This window comes from Chiroxiphia lanceolata, chromosome 1, assembly GCF_009829145.1.
Source record: "Chiroxiphia lanceolata isolate bChiLan1 chromosome 1, bChiLan1.pri, whole genome shotgun sequence".
NCBI lineage: Eukaryota > Metazoa > Chordata > Aves > Passeriformes > Pipridae > Chiroxiphia > Chiroxiphia lanceolata.
Window position 1 is genome coordinate 56,192,864 of NC_045637.1, and position 24,651 is coordinate 56,217,514.

Genomic DNA, 24,651 nt, shown 5'->3' on the forward strand with positions numbered 1-24,651 from the left:
CTAGGTTGCTCAGTTCTTTCAAAATAACTATTAGCTACCTTATACTACAAGAATCTTCTCTGTCACTTTTGCACTGGAAGAGACACTTACTGTCGTGCAAATTAGAGACAAGTAGCTCTTAGAAGAGAAAGTGAAGTTCATGCTGTTGAGAGAACTCTAATTCTGTCCCAGCTGTCCAAACTATGGTCATGGTATGAATACCAGCCTATACCAGGAGCAGAAGTTTGGGGATGTCAGAGTGCTTAGTCTCTCCTGACTTCAAGGCTGTGAAAAGGAGAATCAGCCAGTTAAAAATAGGGACAGGGGTTGTTAATATAAATAAATGCTGTGAACACCTAACTATAGATCACTTTACCTCAATCTATAAATGGGAACCACCTTCGCATTCCCAGGCTGTGTAAACTTAGCCAATAAAGAAACTCCATTGACAACAGAATGCATCATGAAATGAAACTGATCACCCAAATCGATAAATGTGCTCATAAAATTGTAGAATATATTTATTATTTATTCTTGCAGATGTTTTTGACTCCACTAAAAAATTACTACCATTAATAGTTCTGTCCATGTACAAGTATTTGCTGGTGTTACAGTCTTGTGCTGTTGCAAAAGTAAGATTGTTATTTATGTGGGTGTAAGTCACATAGTATGGTAGAAGCGCTCTTCAAGTCATAAACATAGAAAAGAATAAACTACTTTTTTTAGATAAATAGGAATACCAGGACAAATATAGCTCTTTTGCATACAGCATTTCATGTGCAATTACTCGTGTACCAGAAAATACAAAATATGCCTTACTGGCTTAGTCTTAAGCTGTCTTTTTCAGAGTGCTCCCCTGGGAGAAGAATGTAATTTTAAACATTCAAGAAGAAGGCAAAAGTTTTTTAATATGTTTTGATTATTAAGTTGTGCTACTTATAAAGTAACTGAAGATTTAGTCCAGAATTTTGAAATCAGTTTTATTGACCCTAGGAGACCATTTGAGAATATTCATGTTGGAATACGATTATCTGGCCATTTTAAAATTGAATTTTAATGGCTGTTTTATTCTACAGGTTAGTGAAAGAGGAATGATTTGCAACAAGTATCAACATATTCCACATTTTGACAGTGAGAAAATAGTGCCTTCCTTTCAAATAGTCATATAGTATTCTTAAAGCACTGAAGGCCTGCTTTGTGGTGTTTTACATGGGTGAATAGGGTGTATGCTAAGAACAACTAAGAGTGGTCTGACATAATGTTCTACCTACATCATAGGTGATTCTTTGTCCCTCTCTGAGCAGAAAGAAATACATTTAATGTTATTTTCCAGGTGATATCAGGAGATTTTGCTGCATGAATTCTACAAAATGCTGTCATAGTCATATTATCTCATTTACTTTTCCTGTTTCTGTAAATCATGAGTAATTACCTTAAAGATTACAGAGACATGCAATTCTGTTGCCGTGGAGTATGTGTGAGAAGAATTGAACCCACAAAGTTATTTTCCTTTTGAGATGTTTCCAAAATATGGAAAATCTGGTACTTGGATATGTGTGTAAGGATGATAAGCTGCTTAAACATTTCATACTGAAGTACCAAATCGTAACCCTGCTGACTAGGCAATGAAGCAATTCATTTTCCTTACGAGGTAGGCAGGTGCTGTATGAGGCAAAGTTTAGCTTGTTATCCTGTAACAATGAAAAGTTTTCAGACACAGCTGGGAAAAGCAGATGGTCATTTCTTAAGTTTCCATAATCATGGTATATAAATGGAATGCCATAAACTAGCAAAATGCTTAACTTGTCTTTCTTATACAATTTATACACATTAGATGGGCAAAGTAGGCATTTGGAAAAGTGCTTGGCATATTTTTATGTTTCTTTTTTAGCTTGCAGGGCTATAATGTTGCCTAGTGTTTATATTAAAAACTGTTAAATAATTCCACTTGCTCCTGGATGTTCATAATTTCATGCATATGTAGACTGTTATCCTCCCCACCCATCTTTTACCCTTTACCATTTAACTGTTGCTTAGCCAAGCGAGACTTTTAAAAGGTTTCCCTTTTCAGTCAGCACTGCAATGTTGTGTTTATCCATACTGCTATTTTATTTGTTCCCTTTCTTTTTTGAGTATGTTCTTGACAATACAGAGCTGTGAACAAAAGCACTCTATTATACCTTCTTCTAAACAGGAAATAAGCCAACTATTACTTCCTTTCTCATTGTATGATTCCAATTCCACTATTCATGTTTGTTTCTTTCTTTGCAAGTTCTTGTCCACAACCACTCTGAGGATCTTAAAGGTGTATTGCTTTTTGTTTTTCTCTTTATGCTGAATCCTGAGTGAGTATCAGTCCCAAAGCAAAGGAAATATTAGTTGTTTGAAAAGTTGTTTCAGTTTATCTGACTGATAAACTGAATGAAGCCATGTCCAATGAGGTTTTAAGGAACAAACATGCCGGAATTAGAACAGTAGCAGTAATGAAGCATATACATAAATGTGACCATAGGTATATATGTGTAGGAAACAATGGAAGGACCTCACATTGAGGAATAATTACTGCTTGTACAGACACATTTAATCAATTCAGATTTATCTTAAGGTTCAAAGAAAATGTAAAAATTCTAGTCTTAATGCTTTTAGTACAGGAAAATAGACATTGAAAAAGTTAAAGAGAAGAAAAAGTATCTCAGAGAGTAAGTGTGAGAAGGGAAGTGTAAGAAGGGAAGGATGAAGCATTTTACTGTGTTTTTTTCACTCTGGAGGTTCATGTAAAACTGAAAAGATCATACCAAAGCCATCAGTGAAAACATTAAGTTAGATTAAGGTATAAAAATCCAATCACAGAATGGGTAAGGTTGGAAGGGACCACAGTGGGTCATCTGGTCCAACCTTCCTGCTCAAGCATGGTCATCCCAGAGCACATTGCACAGAATTGCATCCAGATGGTTCTGTAATATCTCCTGTGAAAGAGACTCCACAACCTCTCTGGGCAGTCTGTTCCAGTGCACAGTCACGCTCACAATAAAGAAGTTGTTCCTCGTGTTCAAGTGGAACTTCCTGTGCACCAGTTTCTGCCTGGTGCCTCTTGTCCCATTGCTTGGCACCGCAAAGAGGAGCCTGGCTCCATCCTCTTAGCACCCTCCCTTCGGATACTTACACACATTTATGAGGTCCCCTCTCAGTCAACTCTTCTTGAGGCAAACAGGCCCAGCCTGCTCAGCTTTTCCTCGTAAGAGGGATGCCCCAGTCCCTTAATCATCATTGTTGCTCTTTGTTGGACATGCTCCAGGAACTCCATGTCTCTCTTCACTGAGGAGCCCAGAACTGGACACAGGACTCCAAAAGTGGCCTCACAAGGGTTGAGTGGAGAGGCAGGATCACTTCCCTCAGCCTGCTGACAATGCTTTTCATAATGTAGTCCAGGATCCCGTTGGCCTTTTTGGCCCCAAGGGCACACTGCTGGCTCATGGACAGCTTGTTTTCCACCAGGACCCCCAGGTTCTTCTCCACAGAGCTGCTTTCCAGCAGGTCAGTCCCCAGCCTGTCCTGGTACATGGGGTTATTATTCCCCAGGTGCAGGACACTGCACTTGCCTTTGTTGAATTTCAGACTGTTCTTATCTGCCCACCTCTCCAACCTGTCGAGGTCCTTCTGGAGGGCTGCACAGCACTCCAGCATGTCGGCCACTCCTGCAGCTTTGTGTCATCAGTGAACTCGCTGAGGAGGCCTCTGCCCTTTCGTCCAAGCCATTGATGGATAAGTTAAACAATACTGGGCTCAGTATTGAACGTTGTGGGATACCACTAGTGTCAGGCCTCCAACTAGACCCTGTGTCATTGATTATGACCCTCTGGCATCCGCAGTTCAGCCAGTTCTCAATCCACCTCACTGTCCACTCATCCAGTCCATGCTTCCTGAGTTTGCCTCTGAGGATGCTGTGAGAGACAGTGTCAAAAGCCTTGCTGAAGTCAAGCAAGGTAGACAATATGCACTGCTTTCCCCTCATCCATCCAGATAGTTGTTTCACTGTAGAAGGAATCAAGTTTTTCCGGTGTGAATTTACCATTAGTGAACCCATGCTGACTACTCCTGATCACCTTCTTGTCATCCACATGGGTAGAGATGGTGTCCAGAACGAGGCACTGCATCACCTTTCCAGGGATTGGGATGAGGCTTACCTTATGTGTACATCTTGACCCCTTTGCTCTTTGCTAAGGAAACTATATGCACCTATATGGCTCACACATTGGTTTAAGTTGCATCAGTCCACCACATGGGTTCTAGAAAGAAGGCATTATAGGTACCAATGCTAACTGACTTGGTTATGTTAGCACAGATGGAAGAGGAGGGCAGCTGGCCAGACATCCAGTAACACCCAAGTTTGAGAAATGTGCAGGGGACTAGGTTTGTTAACTAGATGCATTTTAAAGGGACAAAAAGGTAAATAAAGCTCATTTGTAATCGAAAGAGGAAGATACCGTGTGCAGCAAGGTAATCTGTGACATAAGACAGCAGCAAACCCAAACTAGGTTTATGTTTCTTTTATGGGAACAGGGAAGCAACGGATAGAAAATGAAAGATGTAAATATTTCTTACAAAATGTTACTTGAGAGGGCTAGAGAATTTGGAATTTGTTCCAAAAAAGCCTAAAACATAAGCAGCATAGTGCCAAACAGCATAGGACGAGACAGAATAGCATTCCATACATAGAGGTTCCAAGAATTGTTGTGTCAAGGTAAAGCGTGCAATAGCAAAAAGCAACATGCAGATCTGGGGGAGTCCAAGCAAGTCTGAGCTCTCAGCAGATGGATGGAACGATGCAAATATGTGCAGCTGTCAGGGCAGCAAATGGACCATGTCCAGACTGTTTCAAAATAAGAAAATTATGAATTTTCTGGTCTACCACTAAAGAAGGCAGCTTGCACCTTACAAAGCAAATTTTTCTTGGGAGTTAAAAGGATGAAATGATGACACATGATTTTCAGAACCTCAATAGACACCTTTCTTTTTAGACCAGTATTTTGACATTCATCATTTCATGTAAATATATTTCATGCCATCTGTTTGAAGAGTGCACAAGAATTTTTTCCTGCAGATTAATTTCAATGTCCTGTCAAAATTAGACATTGCTCCATACTATGTAAGTCACAGTATCACATTCAACAATTTCCATTCATCTATTATTTTGGTAAGTAGAGATGGGTAGAAGATGGTGGTCCATTCTGCTGGTCTGGTGGCAAAATCATCTTTCCAGATTTTTTTTTTCCAATTTTACTTCTAATAGCACAAAATGAAGTCAATGACTGCTTTTCACGTGGGATGATACAGACTGAGGGCCCCAGGTGCTTTGTCATGCTTCCAAAATACATGCCAAGCAAGCAATGAGGCTGTGAGGAAGATGGAGAGATTAAGATGTCCACTTTGATGACAGATCCTTCTGATATCTTTAGAGATGTAAGGGTCTGTGTCTACATACTACACTAAAAATTAAATATACCTTTGCTTCTGAAATTATGTTATCATCTGTGTATTAGATAATGGCCCACCTTTTAGTTCTGACCATTTGATGCCTGCTTTGTACTATATTTAAACTGGAAATACCAATTCAGAATACTGTTTTGAACTGTAGCTGGATGTGCTAACAGTGGATCAGATTAAATTCTTTGGAAAATTACTTCATAAAATAATTAGCAAGATAAAGGGGAAAGGTGCTTCAACTTAACCATCAAGGTTAGAAGGTTTGAGTTTATTACAGTGAACAAAATGATCTACAATATTGCAAATTTTCCTGCTGTCAAACACTCTTGTACTTGTAAATAACCTTTACTGATAATAGAACTCCAACAGAATCTATACAAGTGCCATTGTTGAGAACGATGGGGTGAAACCAGATTTTTTTTTCCCCATATAATAACTTACATTTGGTGAAAATATAAATACAACTGAGGATGAACATTACATTCAGTCTAAAACTCAAAGCACATTTTTGGTTTTGTTGGTGGCAACCGAAGTAATGCAAAAAATAAGATAGATTTTTTTAAAACATTAAGGCACTGTTTGATAATGTTTGGCAGAGAATAATATTACTTTATGATTGATGTTTTGGAAGGCAAAGTAAGAGTTGTTCTGTTCGTATTCCTGAAGTTGTGTGTCTCAGTAATCAATAGACCCTCCCTGATGTTTTGGTGTAAGGTTGGGCTCAAACATTAAATGCTGTTAAATTTTTGTCTCACTATTTAAATGCCTTCAGGGTGAAGTGTGGAACTGTCAGAAGAAGCAGCAGGTTGTCTCATGGGAAAGGCCACTCAGGGCCATGAGCCTTCACATTGGCTTAGAAATTGTGTGTCTTCACTAAAAACAATGCGATGGTGTAATAAGTGTCTGATTGTTTACAGACTAGCAGAAAATTTGCTCTGAAAAGTGACTGCATAAAATTATACTGTGTTACTCAGTAGATGAGTTAGTTCTGTGTGTGAGTCACACCTGCCTGTTCTGGTGATAATTTATTTCTACTTATTATTGCTATTAGTCCTGCTGAGTGAAGACAGCTGAGAGAGCAAACTGAGTGTTATCCACAGATGCGTTTCTTATGTTCCACTGACTTACACCTGCAAAACCCGGTTGTAAGCTATTGGACCATACATTTTTAAAATGAGAACAAAATCTGAAGATAGCAGTAGTTTTACTTCCTTATGTAACTAGAGGCATGTCCTGGAAAGAGCTTGTCTTTACAAGACTCAGCCAAGACTGTAGTATGAACAGCTTAACATATGACTTGTCCACTGAGTCTGCTTGAAATGCAAGTTAAAGAAAGGCATTGCTTGTTTTATGCTACTACTTTAATTGTGCAGCACATTAATAGAAAGTCTGTTTACTGTCCTAATGCCTTTCATATGATTAAATTTGTTTAGTTGGTTAATTCATTTTTTTCTTTGCCAGTTAACATTGAATTCGCTAGATTTGCTATTGAACAACCAGCACCACTATTTTTGGGTACATATGGACATAAAAGCATGGTTATATTACTGAATTGGCATGCTTTACCTTTGAAGAAAATGACAGAATTTATAGTGTATTCTGGTTCCTTTATTCTCTTATATAACCACTGGTTTTATCTTCCCGTCTTCCGCTGGGAAGCAGCTGCAGAGCAGAGCAGACTGAAGGGTATTCCTTATCTTTTGCTGTCATGAACAGTGACCACCAGTGACTGATCACTTCTGTGCACATCATGCTTTAGAGTTTCCCATGTATTCTTCACTGAAAACAAATTTTAAAAACCCTCAAACAATCTTTTCGCTTTCTCATAAATTTTGTTGAGCAAATAGGAATAGAGATTAATGGAGAGAACAAAAGTGGAAGAAGTGATAAAAGTGATGTATGTAGCAAAAAAAATAAACCAATATTAGCCAACTACAGATTCCCAGAAGAGCAGAGGTACCGTGGGACAATGGATTCATCAGTTAGGAATGCATGGAAGGAGTATGGTTGAAGAAATGCAATGTCCTTTAAAGATTTATATAAGCTAGAGGCAGGTGGGGGATATAAATTCCACCTGTGAACTAAGTGAGATTAGGGAGCAGAACTTTCAGTTCTCTTCAGAAAGTTTGATTTTAGTGATATTTGAAATTTATAATACATAAAAACTTTGGCACTGTCTGTTAATGTAAGAGGCTCAGAACTTTATGAATGGAGATATAATTAATTATTTGTCTTCCTTTAAAAATACAGTGTCCTCAATTAATAGAAATTGTACCCTTGTAGTACACAGAGCTGTACTGATTTACACCAAGCTGTATAGAATTTCCCTAAGGGAAGTTTGTTAAATTAAGTGATCATTTTAATGGACCACACAGAAGGTGTGAGACAAAAGTGAAAATGCCTTGAGTTTAAAGTTCTGAATGTTACAACTGGTGACAGAAGGCCTATCAATGAGACAGTAATCCTACAAAAATACAGAAAGATCAGATTGCTTGTCGAATTATAATTGCTTTAATATGGATGTATGCAAGGGGATAGTAAAGGAGCTGGAAACTTTCCATCTGCTTTGTATACAAAGTGATTAGATTGTGATCACTTAGTCCAAGAGGATAGAAATGATGCACAATTCTGCCAGGATGAGACATGCAAATTGGATCAATTAGGCTTTGAGAGTGCTCAGACAATCTGGTAGAGAAGTTTACATGCTGTGTCAAGTGAAACTTAGCAGAGATCAGTCTTGAATGCTGGGGGCAAGCATTATAGTGATTTAAACTCTAATCTGCAAGAGTAATTCATTATTTTGAGATTTAGTTATAAAATGGATCAGATACTCTAATATAACAATCAGATACTATAATAAAAGATCCCTTAAGGAGTTATTTGATGGTGTATACACGAGACGTGGGACAGACAAATTAGTAACAGTCGTTTGAATTGAAATATTTGAAGTAGATGAAAGTAAATTCAGATGATTAATCTTGTTTGCAACTAACGGAATGCACAATACTAACAACTCCTGTACCTTCATGTTCACCACAGTGCTTCAGAGGGAGGGCGTGTTCTCATAAGGAACCCATTGTGTGCACTGTTTTTACTGAACCAGAGCTCACTCAGAAGGGGAACAAATGATCATAAAAATGATCACTGGATAAGAGTGCTCTGATTTCATTGGGAACCACCTAAGAGTTTGAATTATGTACCCTTTTCAATGTCTTTTTTGTGTCAAAAGGACATGTTGTTTCACATAATCAGGGAGGTCTTTAAGTAAATTGAAAATTTTCAATATATGTGAGGTATGGAACCTTCAGAAATGAGTTTCTGAAGGCAGACTTTGAAATTTTCAATAGAATCCAGATAGCTTTCAGAATGAGAAACAGGTCTGCACAATTTGAATTTTAATGTAGATTTAGCAAGTATACATGACCAATGTAAAATAACACCTGCTATTTCACTGTTTTCTAATAATTTTTTTATCAATTGCACAAAAATTTAATGACAGTGAGTAAGAAACACAGAAAGAATATGTAGTGGTGAAAACATGAAGAACAGATGAAAACATCTCGGGTTGGCATCAGCATTGTACGTGGCAATCTCATATCCATGGATTTTTATTTTTTTTTTTTTAAATGAATGAATTTCAATCTTAACTCATAAATAGCTTCTCACATAATTTGAAATTTAAGGAAACAAAGCATAATGACTGCATAGGAATTTGATGAGATTGTCTTTGTTAAACACACATTGTACACACCAACGTAGAAAAAGGCACTAGGAGAGCACTGCCCTTTTGATAAAGCTGTTAAAATCCTTCTAGGCTAGAAGGCTTTACAATTAACCTAGTATTGTTCATGGGGTTTTTATGGGTTTGAAATACTAACACATTATCCTCCCCTTCAAATATTTTCTGATAATCAGCACAAAACATGGACATTAAAAGCATTTATTTCCCAGCCTTTAATCCTATGGAGTTAAAATGCCTATAAAAATATGAATTACTGTCTTGAGATCAGCCTGGTATGAAAGCCCTGGCAGACCTGCAAGTTTGAATGCTTAAAAAAAGTTAAGGAAAAATCAAACTTTTTAAAGTATTTATTCAAAAGGATAATTTTAAATGATCCGAACAGTTTAAAGCAGACTTTCAAGTGTCCATACTTAACTCTGCTTCAGCTTGTTCTGAATACTGAACAGCTACAGCGTGAATGTATATGGTGAAATCACTTAATATTTCAATGTTGCTTCTTACAATTAGTCTGTGTGATGCACAAGTTCATTAAAGCAACCTTCCTCTTTGAACAGGAGTTAAGGCTTTATTTTAGAAAGGTACTTAGGCATATGTTTAGTACCAGCTTTCATGCCTGTTAGGTGATGTACATGGATAAGGACGACTTCCTAACTTAGAAAATTCTGAAACAAAGATGTAATTTTATGTAGCACAGGGTTAAATTTCCCTAGGTTTTGAAGTGAATTTTGAAAAATGGGCTGTGAATTAACAAGCTAGTATGTATGGATGGATGCATTTGTGAAACACTTTTGGGTAAAAATCAATGTGGCAAACTATCTTGAGAGAAATACATAATAGTAGGGGAAAAAAGTGGAAAAAAAAGAAATCATCCTATAGCCTGCTGAAAAAAGAACATCTTATTTGTCATTCAGTGTTTTACCTGTGCTGAATTGCAGTGTTAGAAATTGTTCATAGTAGTTAATAGAAAGCACTACAGAAATGTTAGGGTGTTTAGTTAAGCCAGACTGAAAAAAGAGGTTCTAAATGAAATGTAAACTCAGTAACAACAGTAACTTGTGCTTTAAGATAATAGGTTAACCAAGGGATTCTTCTGCTCTTTTTTAAGAGAAATCATTTTAAGGCACAAGATAAGTCTCCACAGGAAGATATCTAATACCTCACTTTACTTGATCGTGCTGTATTTCATGTTATATTGTCATACTAGCAATGAAACTGTAATGCTTTACTATAGATATTCATTGCTGCCCTTTTCATATGAAATAATTTACTCATATTAAAATGTTATAGTAAAATTTCATGTTCAAATTATCTATTCTTATTTCCTTGACCCACTGTCAGCTCTGAGAAGTTGTGACTTTCTTCCCAACATGCCTTCTAAGGTACTGACTATGTCTGATGTGGGCATTTATCAAAATCTTAATGTTGCACTTGAAGTCTGAGAGTAATTCCATTGATATTAGTGGGAAGACTTATGGGATTAAATTTGTGGAAATGCTTTGGGAAATACCTGGGTGGTATGAAATATTTTATAACATATAACTGGTTTGTTCATATGAAGAATTGTCAATTTCAAGTTGACTGTATATCTTTCAGGAAAGTCACCACCAACTATTGCATTATTCCAAACATATAAAACTTTATAAACAAAAACAGTAGGAATTCATTTTTTAAGAAGCAAAACACAGTACTAAACATCTTATACTGACATCTGTATTATCATTTTTGTTAAAGGTTAAGATTTTGACCACCATGGGAATTTTGCTTTGTTTCACCAGGTTCATAAATATTAATTAACTGTTTTCAGGACATTATAGGTTAGTGAGGATGTCATCACTAAAATTATCAGATCATACTCTCTTCTGTAGTGCAGTACTTTATAGGCTTCTACAGGCACAATTAGTAATTACTTAAACTGCTTTACAGTTATGTATTTTACCATTGTCTTCTAGTCTGTCAGGGTTTCAGCACTACAAACACAGAAGGTAAGATTATGAGTGCATCTTTAGTAGCATTAAACTTTCAAAAGCAAATTAAATGTGAGGAATTGATACAACATAAAACCAGAACGAAAAGAGAAAAGCTTTACACCCTCTGGGTGTCTATTCCTTGGTACTAATGTTCTTTGGAAGCAGGTTCCTATGAGAAAAATCATTATCAACGAAGCAATGCTGCAAGCTATTTTGGATAGTTGAAACAGAAAGAGGATAATCACTCTAAACTATAGATCAGTAGTTTGGCAAAGAAGAGACAATATTGGAGGTATAATTTGCACTCTAAAATAATACATTCAGTGTAAGTACATGTCATTTTGTTTATAGATTTGGTATTATTGATATGGTAGTCAAACCAGAAGTGTGCATGATTATTTTTCCTGCTCAGTGCTGTTACAGATAATTCATTAGATTAGAGAGTTACAGATGAAAAAATAGATCCTCTAAATGCTCTCTTTTTCCATGGTTGAAATCCTAGGCCCAAATTATTTTGACTAAGTAGAAAAAGCAACGAGGAAGAAATAACTTTCCAATCACCATATTTGTATTCTAAATTATTATTTCTATTTTGAGATCAGGTAAAAAAGGTAAAAGCATTCATTTGCATTATTGCAGGTAGATAAATACTGTTACTGCCTTTCTTGTTTCATCTCCACCCTTTCCTTTCTTTCTGTGCCATAAGGGAAGGTACATTCATACATTGAATGGTCCTAAACAAATGAATAAATAAACAAATGAATAGTACTGAAATAATAAATAATTAATAGAAATATGCACAGTGGTATAAGAAGAGAAAATATATTACTGTAAATATATATAATCATGCATCTATATATGTGTTCCGTTCAAGAAAAATGTATGCTCAAGAAACAGTTCTTTACTATATGTGTATCAATACTGAGCAAACAGAGACTGTTTCATGTGTAGTGGGGAAGAAATTTGAGAAAAAGAATGAGTGAAGTTTCTTGGAGGTTCTGTTTCTGCAAGCTGCTACACATACATAAACTTTACAAGTCCGTGGACATCTGCTAGCCCAGAGATATTCTTCTATGAAGTACACTAGGATCTTCGGTATTTATTTGCTGTGCTGTATTCTTTAAGTCTGAACACGTTCATAGAAGGCATACATGGGGAGTGCAGGGAGAAAGCATCCTCACACAGTTCTGTTACACTGCTGAAATAGAGTGTAGTGACTTAAAGAGAATTTTGTCTTACAGCTTCAGTGATTCTTGGCAACAAATAAATCAAATCACTGGACCACTAAATACATTGGTTTAGTATATAATGGCAAGTTGCATGGTGAATTATGAATAGATATGGATCATGTGAAAATACTGTTGGTATATATGGAAGGGAACTTAGTCCCTTTCCTAGAGAATAAGTAAGACCCAAGTAGAGCTGGTAAGAATAAACATTCAGGAATTTGTAAATAGAATTTCACTCCAGTGGTGTTTTAACATCATTTAATTGTTTAGGCACTTGTATAAATGAGGTTTGAGTCATTGGTTTAAAAATTAAATCTACCAGGTAAAAGCAGAAGCAGTTTTTCTGCTTCTGTAAGTCAGGTAGCAAATCCAGTACTCTATGGCTTGATTTGTCAGTGATGCAGTTTTGTTACTGAGATACTCAGAATGAGTACTCCAAGGAATAAATACTTATAGACTAAGAATGGTATGGGGGAAAATAGAAACAAAACAAAACCACACCACCATCACCCCCCAAAAAAAAAAAAAAAGAAAAAGGCCCAAAGCTGAATATTGAACAGGTCTGTAAGGATTCCAATGTGCATATTGTTTACAAACACTGTGGTCTGTTTCCCCATTCTAAGAAGTTGATTTCTGAAAAGCTTGAAGCCTGAATGTGAGGGAAAAGTAGGTCTCTTTTTTCTAGAATGGATGTGTTATGTTGCCTGTAGGCTCTTGGTGGTGCTACAATACAGTATTGTTGTGTCCCCCCCCCAATAAATACTATGCAATTAGTACATGATGATGCACAGTATACAGATGGTTTTTACCTCCTAAAGCTGCCAAACTGTCTTTTTAAGAGTCTGAATGACAAATAGTCATTTTGGAGAGTGACATGTCATGATGATGGCCCATTAAAACTCCTCAAGAATACTCAGCCCTCTACATATGCCCGCTCAGCTCCATCTACAGCAGCAGCTGCTTCTGAGTTCCTCCTGTAGCTGCACTAAACTTAATGGGCTGGCTGCACAATTCCCTGTCGCCACAGGGCATTTCATGTTCTTATGAAAACCGGGGAGGGGGGAGAAGGCACAGATTTGTGAGTACAGAATCTGCAGAGATCGGAAAAGAAGAGGACAGACTAAGGAAGAAAATATGTGTGTGTGTGTGTGTGTGTCTTTGCATGCATATGTATGTATACGTACATGGACTTAAATGTATACATATATACAGGCACTGTCTATGTAAAGAGCTACAGTATATAAGTATGCACAGGGAGAGAGAACACCATAGGCACAATTGAGTATTATTAAGGGAAAAAAAAAACATTAAAATGTGACATAGCTACTCTTATCACATCAAGTTTCCAGTATTTCTTATTCATTATTCAACTCACTAGCCTTTAGATGACAATATCTCTTATTCCTAGAGGAACTTTTCATCTGAACTTTGTCTTTGACTTAAAAGCTTTGAGGACTTAGATACTAACTGAAATGTTATGAAGCATAAGTTTTAGAATTTTAGTCCTTCTGTTTTCAATTTTGTTTGCACAATAGCCATCAAGGAATAAAGAGTTTCACCGTTCTCTTTCCTGTTTAACCCCCTTTTACAAAAGGTTGGCAAAATTTAATATTCATGTCATGGCTGAGGTGATAAGGTTGTTATCCTCCTGGAGCACTGATCCGTCAGGGCTGCATAACTAAAGTATAAGGTATAAAGTATAAGGGCTTTTACTAAACTCTTCCACCAATACTTCTGAGCCTTTTACTGGGGAAACAACATGGAGGAAGGAGAGAAGAGTAAAACCTAACTGCTTATTCCAAGTGATGACGGGAGAGAATAAGTATGAGTAAATTAATACAAATTCTTACTATTTCAATTTCTTAGGCACTGAAACATGCATTCTGTAACGTAAAAAAACGTTCAGAAACTACATTAACAGAGTAAATAAGCATTTTTCTCTATTTTAAAGTAAGATGCTTACTTATTCGAAGAAAACTGATAGTTATGCTACTCTTCCTGCCCATCAGTCATGTTTGTTATGTTTGCTCCTCTGGTTCCAGGATTTTAAATCAATGACAATTTAAATTGTACCCTTCCCCCAACCCCCCCCCACCCCCTCCAGAGTAGTTTTTTGGGGTTTTTTTGTACACTTGGAATAGTATTACACATCCTCAGTAAAATGACACCTGACTAGATTCAGGTTATCAGCTCTTTTAATTCCTGTTGCATTTAGTGGAGTATGAAAGAAGATGCTGATAAAGTTATACAGAGTTACTGTCAAATACTGTTCTCTCCTAACACCCATCACTTGAGATCAGCTCCACATAGAACTACAGTATTTTCTTTCATTCTATTTTTTATTTTTTCCTTGCTGTTTCCTCCCATCTCAACTTGTCATTCTTCCTTTTCCCTGTCTCCTTTGTCCATTTCCATATTAATTAGAGGTTCTTTATCAGTCAGCTTCTCATTCCAGTTCTCTCCTGGTCCTTCAGACTTATCTGTGTTCCCATTCACGTTGATTTTGGTTTGTGGATATTTTTATCTTTTGGGTTTTTTAAAACTTGTTTTCCTGATGATCATTATTATTATTTTATCTCTTATCCTGTGCTTTCTTAATCATGCATCTGCATGAATACCTTGATTGTAGATGGAGCTTTGTTTCTCACTGGCTTTATATACTGTTGAATATGAAGGTCTTGGAGGTCAGATTTTACCAGTGTCATATATTTTGCCTGCAGGAGGCCTATGAGGATAAGTTGTGAGATGACACAACTGGTATACTCCCAAAGGGGTATGCCTTGGTTTTACATTGAATGTGAATGTGGTCATTTGATAGGTAACTTGTTATTATGCCATTGCATTTTGGGTGATCCTGGGTACATATATATAGACACATACATACATACATACATACATACATACATACATGTATAGATATATAGATAAATAGGTAGATAGATATGGCTTGTGGTCATTCGTAGGGGTTTTAGTATACCTGTAGCAAGACAAAAGGTGATTCAGAGACAGTCTCGAGTTCAGGCAGCTATGAGGTCAGTGCTGGATGTGAAGAGATCTCAGGAGTGTCTTGGACCTCAGTTCAGAAAGCTCTTAGGCCTTTGGTAATCTTTGAGCACTCCAGATACTATTTTGGATATTTTAAATCAAGACAGAAGTCTTGTCTAGGCTGACTGGGTTTTTAGTAAGCCTGTCAGCCACTGCTTGTGTTTGATAAATATAACGTGGTTATACTGTGGTCTACAGCATGAGACCTGTTGTATCCCACATGACTATCTCTGCACTTGCTGACAAAGAGAAAGTCTGGAGGCAACAAACAGTGCATGAAAATTGCTAGTACGTCAGTGTGGCAAATTGTGCCACTGTGACACAGATGTCTGTGCTGGTTCCCTACTATACTGACAACACTACTGAGACAAGGAAACTCTGGCAGCATTGTAAGCATATTCCTTCTTTTCAAACTCTGATTAAATATGCTGGGGTTTTGGGTATGGCCATTTGTATTGGCTGGATCTCTTGTCCTCACTATTATCTGTTACGCTGAAAGCACAGAATGTAGACCAGCATATTTCTTCTGAGCCTGTTACTATAGTTTACATAAATTAATAAAATGAAAAGCAAACAAACACCCTCCAGGAGCTCATTTATCACTTTCTCAACAGTTTTTGGAAAATAGACTTTTATAAGAAATCATTACCTGCTGAATAATACTTTCATTGGTGCCTGAGTATGAAGACAATTATATGAATCACAAACCTTTACTGCCATCAATAAAATATTGTGAAATCTGTTTCTGTCCCACATGACTTTTGTACTGAGACTGAAAAAGAAATCTAAAACGAGGTCTTAAGCTGTTGATATTGAAATATGGTTTCAGTTTACAAGAGTGGAGGTTTCATGGCTCCCTCTGAAAACAACAATCATATTAATAACTAATGTATTCGTGAAGCCCTTAGACACTGCTGAAATGTGGTATTTGTGCACACTGGATTTTACTTAAATGTTAACTCCATTGTCTATGCTGAATTTTTAATATTAGTTATTATTTGCATTGCAATTGTTCCAAATCAGCAACATTGAACCCTTACTTATCCTGGTGGTTGAGAAACATAATGGTGTATTTTAAACAACCAACCCATCAACCCTGTAAATATCCAGTACTTTGTGAGTTATTACAAGTCAAAATACATACTAAGAGTGGCAATCTGAGAGGAAAGAGAATTTCAAAACTTCTTTGTCCAACCACAGTAAATACTGAATCCAAGAACAGAGTAAATGATGAATACAAGAACAGAAATTTTAAGAACCTGGCTGTTTTAATGACTAACATTTAATAGAAATGACCAAACTACATTTTTGTTTCAAATCACCAGGTTTTTTTCATCTTCTGGAAATTACATGTTAAATCTCTATACAACCTTCTTAAGTTTTCCCAGAAAGCAGGAAGGGGGGGAGGCGGCATGAATACAAGAGTGTCTTCCTCCCACAATCAATTCTTGGTTGTTTTGTGATAGTAAATGGTGGTTATAAAATGGACAGGAATATTGTTCCTGTCTTGGTGTTCTTTTTGGTGGTTTTTTGGCTTCCTAGTGCTGCCTTGCTTTTAGTGAGAAGGCAGGAATAAAGCTGCATATCACCAATAACTATGGGTGCCTGCACAGGCGTGAGGAGGCGTTTTTCATTCCTCTCCTCCCTTTCTAGTTACTTTCATAGCGAGAAAGGTAGAGGTGCATGCAAGGTAACTCCTCCTTGAGAAAACTCTTCAGTTCTGCAAAGGAGTGCACATTTCCTATGATCTCAGGGAACTATGAAGTTAGGTTTTATTGAAGCATCTAATGTTTGCCCTGTCCATCTCTTTCTCTCCATTACCTTTGTGATCCTGCTGGTGTCAAAAAACCATCTGCTCCTCATGTTTTCCATTTCATTTCTTCTTCGCCAAGAATCTATAAACTTTGCAATTAACATGCTGACAGGGGGAGGAAAAACTTAAGATAGATCTTGGGAAAGGAAAAACAGAGAAGAGAGGCATATGAACATTGCACCTGCCTTAAAGAAGTCTGAACTGAAAATCTGAAAAACAGCAAACCTTTCATTCAGACATAAAAAAGATCAATCGTAGGCAGATAAACTGCTTTTAATACTTTAAATGCTTTTAATAATGCAGTGCAGTATCTCTACTTACTGATAAAAATTAATGTCCTTTATTGGAAATACTGCATTAGCATACTTTATTGGCAAGTGATACAAAATGATGTCGTCTTTGGTTCTACAGATTTTAACATACAAATAAACAATATCCACAAACTATTGAGTATTAGGAATTTTGAAGGAAATGTTTTATTTAGGTTTCCTAAAATAATCCTCACCCTAAAGGTCAACATATACATAAATCCATTACAGTAGACCCTATACTAAGCTATATTGCTACAGTGCCAAAAAAATGTGAGAATAAAATTGGGTTTATTAAAAATGTTAGGATAATAATGTCTTTGCTGTTGAGTGAAGCTGACTGCTTCCTTCTCTCACACATATCCAAACAAGCATTTCTGAAAACTGAGAGGAGTTTTAGGAGTTGGGCCTAAGATTAAGTGCCCTCTTTTTTAGGTTGAGCTCAGAGACAACATAGGGCATTCAATAAATTATCTTCTAAAAACAACAAAAAAAGATGCACTTCTATACTCACTGTCCCTCTCTGCCTCCACAAGGCTTCTTGTTAGATCTGTTCACTCTCTGCTCTTTCCCAGCACATCAAAGTTATCTTGTTAAAAGATACATCATCTCTTTGTAGAAAAATGCTGTTTCCTTTTCCTGTTCTCATGTACTCCTTCTTGTACATGGTGTAATGCTGGGAACACCCAACCCCAGAACTTGTAAAATCTTTATGTTAAATGTATGCGGAATATAACAAAGAAGCAACAGGATCAGTGTATAATAATTGGATCATGAATCTTATACTGTAAATAAGGTTACTGATAGCCAAGTAACCTGGAGAGTTACAATCATGGATATTGTGTGGAGGTGGCAATGGATGAAATGAATTGGAACATGCAACTGTCTCTATCATTCCTCTTTCCTGAAAAAGGGAGTTTTATTTACAGTATCTATTGCAACTGACTCTGAAAGAAAATTTGTCGGGAAGAATTCAGAATGGGGTCAGATGAGATTTACCAAGTGAATTCCTTGTTTCTTGAAATAAGAATTTGAAACTGCTTTTGCCTTGATCCTCTCTACTTCAAAAGTCATAGTCCCCACGTGCAGCTACAGACTGAACTGCAGTTCTACCTCCTGCGAGAATGTCGCTGTAGAAAGTGGGAGGAGTGATAGACAAGGTAGCAGATGGCACCACCATAGATGCTTTCTAGAATCTTCCTGTCAAGTACAACTGTCCTGGGGACTATCATCATTCCTATAATTGTCATCAAATCAATAACAAGAACAAATAACCCCACGTCCTATTCTTTAATGTATTTCTTCTATAAAAAAGGGGACACATCCCCCTCCAAGTAACAACAACAGAATAAAACAAGAATATCCAACAATAACAAAATGTACAAAGTGTTTTTTAAAGCCAACCTTATAAGGAAAATAGCACTTTCATTCCTAGGATGTTAAGTTCAGTAGCTGGAACCACAGGTAGTTTGAAATCACATTTGGTAGTAGCAGAGCTGTAAATATGGTACAGTACATCAGAATTTTTTTTCATAGTTGCAAATCATTGATGTCTCTACAGTAGTGACTTTGAAGATCACTGGAAGAATTATATGATGTGAAACTGAATATAGGTGATCTGAAAACTGCACCAAACTTCACAATTTTTTCAACTAGTATTTTTTTGCATTGTTCTATTTATTGTACTTTTAAATTATATCAGATTTGCTTAAAATACATACAAAAATGTTGAAAAAAGCTCTTCAGAATGCAGAAGTGCTTTGCGCTGAATTGACTGTACTATAGTGCCAAAGATAAACTAAATCTCAAGATATATTACCTTCCTGGGGTTAAGTAGGTAGAGAATGGCGCATTACTAATTTGAGCATGGGCCAGCAGAGTTTTAAAAAGTTTAGTAGAACAAAGTTTTAATAAAGATTCAAAGAAGTTTTGCATTTCCAGAGCCTTAACCTTGGGAATAACAAGATCCTTGCTAATCACTTTACTAATCCATGCGGTAGCAGTTTTCTTACCAAGGCATCATTCAAAAAAAATCGGTCTCTGTCAGCATTTCACTCCAGGTCCACCAGCCACTGTAGTGTAATCCATGAGGAGATTTATGGACCTCAGAGTGAGACTCCTTAAAGAATAATGTGGTGTTAATCAGCAAGCCCACTGAGGGAGCAATGGGAAATGCTGAAGCTACAAATTTTTTTTTCCCCCTGGAATATGAAAGCCTTACTCAGTGCATCTTCAAGGATTTACACTTCTGGCCTCTCCCCTGAAGGTCTCTTTCTTTTCCAAACACTGCTAGTTAGTTATTCAGGATAGGGGGTGGATCTAATACTAGGTGAAAGGTAAGCTGTGCAACTCTCAGCATGAGACCACTGTAGTGTGCTCATCGTCATCCCCATGAGCAGTGCTATGTTAATCTCAGCAAGTTGAGACATGGAAGGCCTTTCTTTCTCTGCCCTAAAGAGATCTACTTTGTACTTCTCTAACCTTCAGAAAACTGCTCTGCCTGATAAACTGCTGGGTGTGCTCGTGTCATCTGCTTTTCTCTCATCCAGCATATCTTCAAGTATGCCACAAAGGTAGAATAACTTTTACGGGGAGAATGTGAGAGTCTCAGCCAGCACAGAAAGACCAGTTGCCCTGCAGTATGTGAGATATGGAGAAAATTGAATCACTTAAGGCGATCACAAAGGCAGGAATCTTTGTATCCGGTAGCTTCAGTTCTTGAGTAATGTGATGCTCAGCATTTCAGTCTAGACTGTAGGATTATGGCTATGTAGGGAAACCCACACAGTACCTCTGTAGCACATCGGAGACTTATGCACCCTGAAGTATGTCTCAGAGAAATCAAACACAAACCAGACAGATTCTTAACTTGCACAAGCCACTGCTTCTCTGTAGGGAAGATGGATACTTCCTCCAGTCGAGTTTGAAAAAGCACTGAGGCCCTAGTGGCCAGATTTGTCAGATGAACAGAGGTATGGTTTGTTCAATAACCCCCAGCCATTAGGGCTGAGGAATATGTAGTGCTGTGGAAATTGAAAGAGCCTGAATGTGAGATATATTTTACCGTGACCTGCTCACAGTGTCAGTATTGACTATTCCTGAGTGTGCAGAGAAATAGGGTTTTAAATGCTTGGGGAACTCCACTAAAGAAATCTCAGGCTTGTTTAGGTATCTCTGGAGTTAGGTAGTAGGAGTATGAAGATAAGCCGTATTTTTAAATAATGTAGCTAATCTAGACACTCTAGTTCTGTTTTTCCAATCCAGTCCAAAGCTCCAGATTCCATTTCTGTCTTAAAAGAGAGAGGGAGAGTACTGTAATTGCATATAGTATGAGATATCCAAACAGTGTAAGTGAAATAATGTGTAAGAAATAAGCAGTTTTTTATCCAACTGAAAAATTCAGAACTGATCATGAATACTTCCCTGTTGAAATAGGAAAAGGTTTTGCAGCTGTGCTGAGGTATGCCTGAGATAGCAATTTTCTGCATGCATTCTGGAAGTGATTACTATCTTGGTGATACTCCTAACTGAGAGAAAAAAAAATGTTAGTGGGAGAAATTGTGATGATTATGACAGTGGAGTTCAACACTGACCTGGAGTTAGGACAGGTACAAAGTAGATACGAGATACAAAGAATCCAAACATTTTTAATATTGTCTTCAGCTATGTGTAGGTATTAATCTACTTTTAACAAGGAAGAAGGTACTTTAAATTTTACTGATGTTCTTTTCACTTGTATTTTATCAAATATATCATATGTGTGTGCTACTTTAACGTGGTGTCCAGATGAATTACATTGCTGATAGAAGTTTGAGAAGTATGTAAGAAGTGTTTGAGTCTGTGTTGTGTAAAAGGAAGGTGAAACTCAGTGGATATAAAAGAGCTGGAAAACCTGTGGAATATTGCTCTGTAAGTTAAAATAGCTTGAGTGATGAGGAAGAAATTTTCTTTCTGTTAATCGGTCTTGCCATTCTAATGGAAGATATGTTTTGACCTACTGAGGTATATTTGTTATGTTCCTGCTACAAGTAGTCCCAGGAAAACTACACCTAGCTTTCAATGCTGTGTAATTCAGGCAGCACCAGGACACCTTGGTCTTTCTCAGACTCTGCATTTTCTGAAAATAGATAGTGAAAAGCAAGATACGGAAGTGAAGAAGTGAAGTTACCGGCCCATCAGATAGCAGTGAGCAATTTATCAACCAATGCATTTAACTTCATTTTGTAGATTCATAGAATATGCTGAGTTGGAAGGAACCCATCAGGATCATTGAGTCCAACTCCTGGTCCTGCGCAGGACCATCCCCAAGAGTCACACCATGTGCCTGAGAGCATTGTTCAAATGCTTCTTGATCTCAGACTGGCTTGATGCTGTGATCACTTCCCTGGGGAGTCTGTTCCTGCGCTCAACCACCCTCTGGGTGAAAGTGTTTTCCTGATATCCAACCTAAACATCGTCCAACTCCACTTCATGCCATTTCCTTGAATCCTGTCACTGGTCACAAGAGCAAAAAGAAGAGTACTTTCCCTACTGCTCCCTTATGAGGAACATTTGATATATTTCCTGCTCAACACAGTAACACTGAGGAAGAAACTGTAAACACACCACAGCAGCAAACACACACTGACATTAGGTTTATAGTGACATTTGTTTGAAGTCTCACCCTTCAGTAGGATAATAAGCTGAAACAAACAACATAGTTAAATTCAGAGAGGAATAAAGTCCCAGTTATGATCATATCTGTGCATGCATGTGGCTATATAATACTCTGGCATGAGAAGGTTGTAAGGAAATGAGACTGTTTGCAGGAAAGAATGAAATTTTCCTTGCTTAAAAGATCAAATTGACAGTTTCTAATGGTCCCTCCACAGACTGGGCATGATAAACATTCAGCTTATCTTTCCAAGAACAAGGAAGTTTCATGTACTACTGCTCAACATAAGAATTATTTTTACATATCTCCATTGCCACTGAACCTCTTGTAAGTTAATCTCATCTCTCATCAATTTTTCACCAGCTTCACTCTGATGTTGATAAAGGAGATGGTTCCATCAAATACATCTTGTCAGGCGAAGGGGCAAGTTCCATTTTCATTATTGATGAGAACACGGGGGATATTCATGCTACAAAGAGGCTGGATCGAGAAGAGCAGGCCTACTATACGCTCCGAGCACAAGCACTAGATAGGCTGACTAATAAACCTGTGGAACCAGAGTCTGAGTTCGTCATTAAGATTCAGGACATCAATGACAATGAACCAAAATTTCTGGATGGTCCCTACACTGCTGGAGTTCCTGAGATGTCTCCTGTGGGTAAGTGCAAAATACACTGTTGGTGTTGTGGGAAATTTGTTCCTATTGCCTTTTTAAAAGTTTCATTATTTTTTACTGTATCACACTCAGCTACTTAATTATCTATGAGGCACCTGCAACAGTTAGATATTTCAAGACTTAACTGGAAATAACATGCTAGATTAAGTATTTAGCCTTTCAAAAATGTTGTGAAACTCAAATTGCTATGTAAGGATTCAGATAACCGTTTTATGGTGTCTTTCCCATCCCAGTGCCCAGAGGCTTTGTTTTATAATTCCCATTAACAGTAATAAGTTTCACACCTATGTTATGGTACTCAGAGGTGATAATATATAATTTTGTTCAGATAATGTCTGTTCCTAACAAACTCTTCAAATTCCTGCTAGTGCTTAGCATTATTTTTTGGAAAGTGTTGCATATATCAGTAATAGCTTACTGAATATTTTTTTTCTAACACTGAAATCCCATTTTCTGGGAAATATATGCAAGCAGCAGGTGTTGAGATAGTTTCAAAGTTCCGGTGGAGTGAGAGAAGAATGGATTTTAGAGACTTCAGACCCTCTGTTGGAAAATAAGAAATGCTGATTTTTCCTGAGTTTGAATTAGGGAAGAATTTCAACATCAAATCCACTTTAAAGAGACCCAATGCTCATTGGTTGTCAGGTGCCACTGTTCCTTTGAAAGCTGACTCTTTCAAACCATATTAAGGCTTGGCCTAGAGATGTTAAGGTAAATTGTACCTTAACATGAAATTATAAATGCAAGCATGAAGAAAATAAAAGGAAGAACTTAATTGGAAAATTCACTGGAAATATGTACATGTGAAGGCTCACTTTAGCTTAAGACAGTTATATGGTGATTGAAATAAAGATTTTCTTTGCTTGACTGATTTTAAACTGTATTAAAATTTGATAGTCTTACAGTAAGTCTGTGCATATAAATTTTTCTGTAGTTTCCTCAATATGATCTCCTGTGTTTTTGAACGTTAAACAATGCATCTAAATTGGAGCTAGAGAGGGAAAAAGAATATTCCCTACCTTAGTGCCCTGCAGCAATTAGTAGTCAACACTGTTTTTGTATTCGAAACTCAGCTTAGGAGTCAATGGGAGATAAGTAAAATATTGCTAATAAGTTTCCTATACATTTATTCTACTAAGCAGTGAGCGTTGACACTGTTTCTCATTGATGCTTGGTATTCGTTGTCGTTCAAACGCTATGTGGATGGCTGAAGAGGCATAGCAACCTTGAAAGAAAGATAGATATAGACACCACAGCTTCTGTGGAGTAACAGGAAGTACCTGAAGTCATCATACTTTGCTGAGAACTTTTTATTTCTGAACTTTGAAAAAACAGAGGTAGTCAGATAATCTAAGACTGTAAAACCTAAATAGTCAGCACTTCAAAAATATGTTGTGTTAAGATATATCTTTGTTTTTTTAAATGAAATTGCCGTTTTATTTTAGAATTAGATTATTTAAGTAAGATGTAGCATGCAGCAGTTGTTAGATTATTTTTCATTTTTGTCTTATGCCCTGAAAAGCAATTATCTCCATATTTCTCTTTTGCATGAGTTACCTCTGTCCTTTCTTATGTTGGCATACTGATGTATGGACAACTCTTACAGATATATGAGATTTACCTACACATACAAATCCATGCCTCTATCCCTACTCATGCTCCATTTGTTCCAAAAATATATTGGAAATCTATCTGTGAGGAGTGCACTGTGTGCACGGGAAAACGTAAGGACTGTTCTTCAAAATGAGCTGCTT

The 24,651-nt window shown here is 37.0% G+C and overlaps 1 protein-coding gene across 1 annotated transcript in view; it reads left to right on the forward strand.

Moving 5' to 3' along the window:
* The window catches only part of CDH7 (cadherin 7), an 87,688-nt gene that overhangs the window by 17,907 nt on the left and 45,130 nt on the right, over positions 1-24,651 (forward strand). Inside the window, 1 exon segment of the mRNA XM_032702801.1 lies at positions 22,585-22,879. Within this exon segment, the coding sequence (XP_032558692.1) occupies positions 22,585-22,879 (295 nt within the window).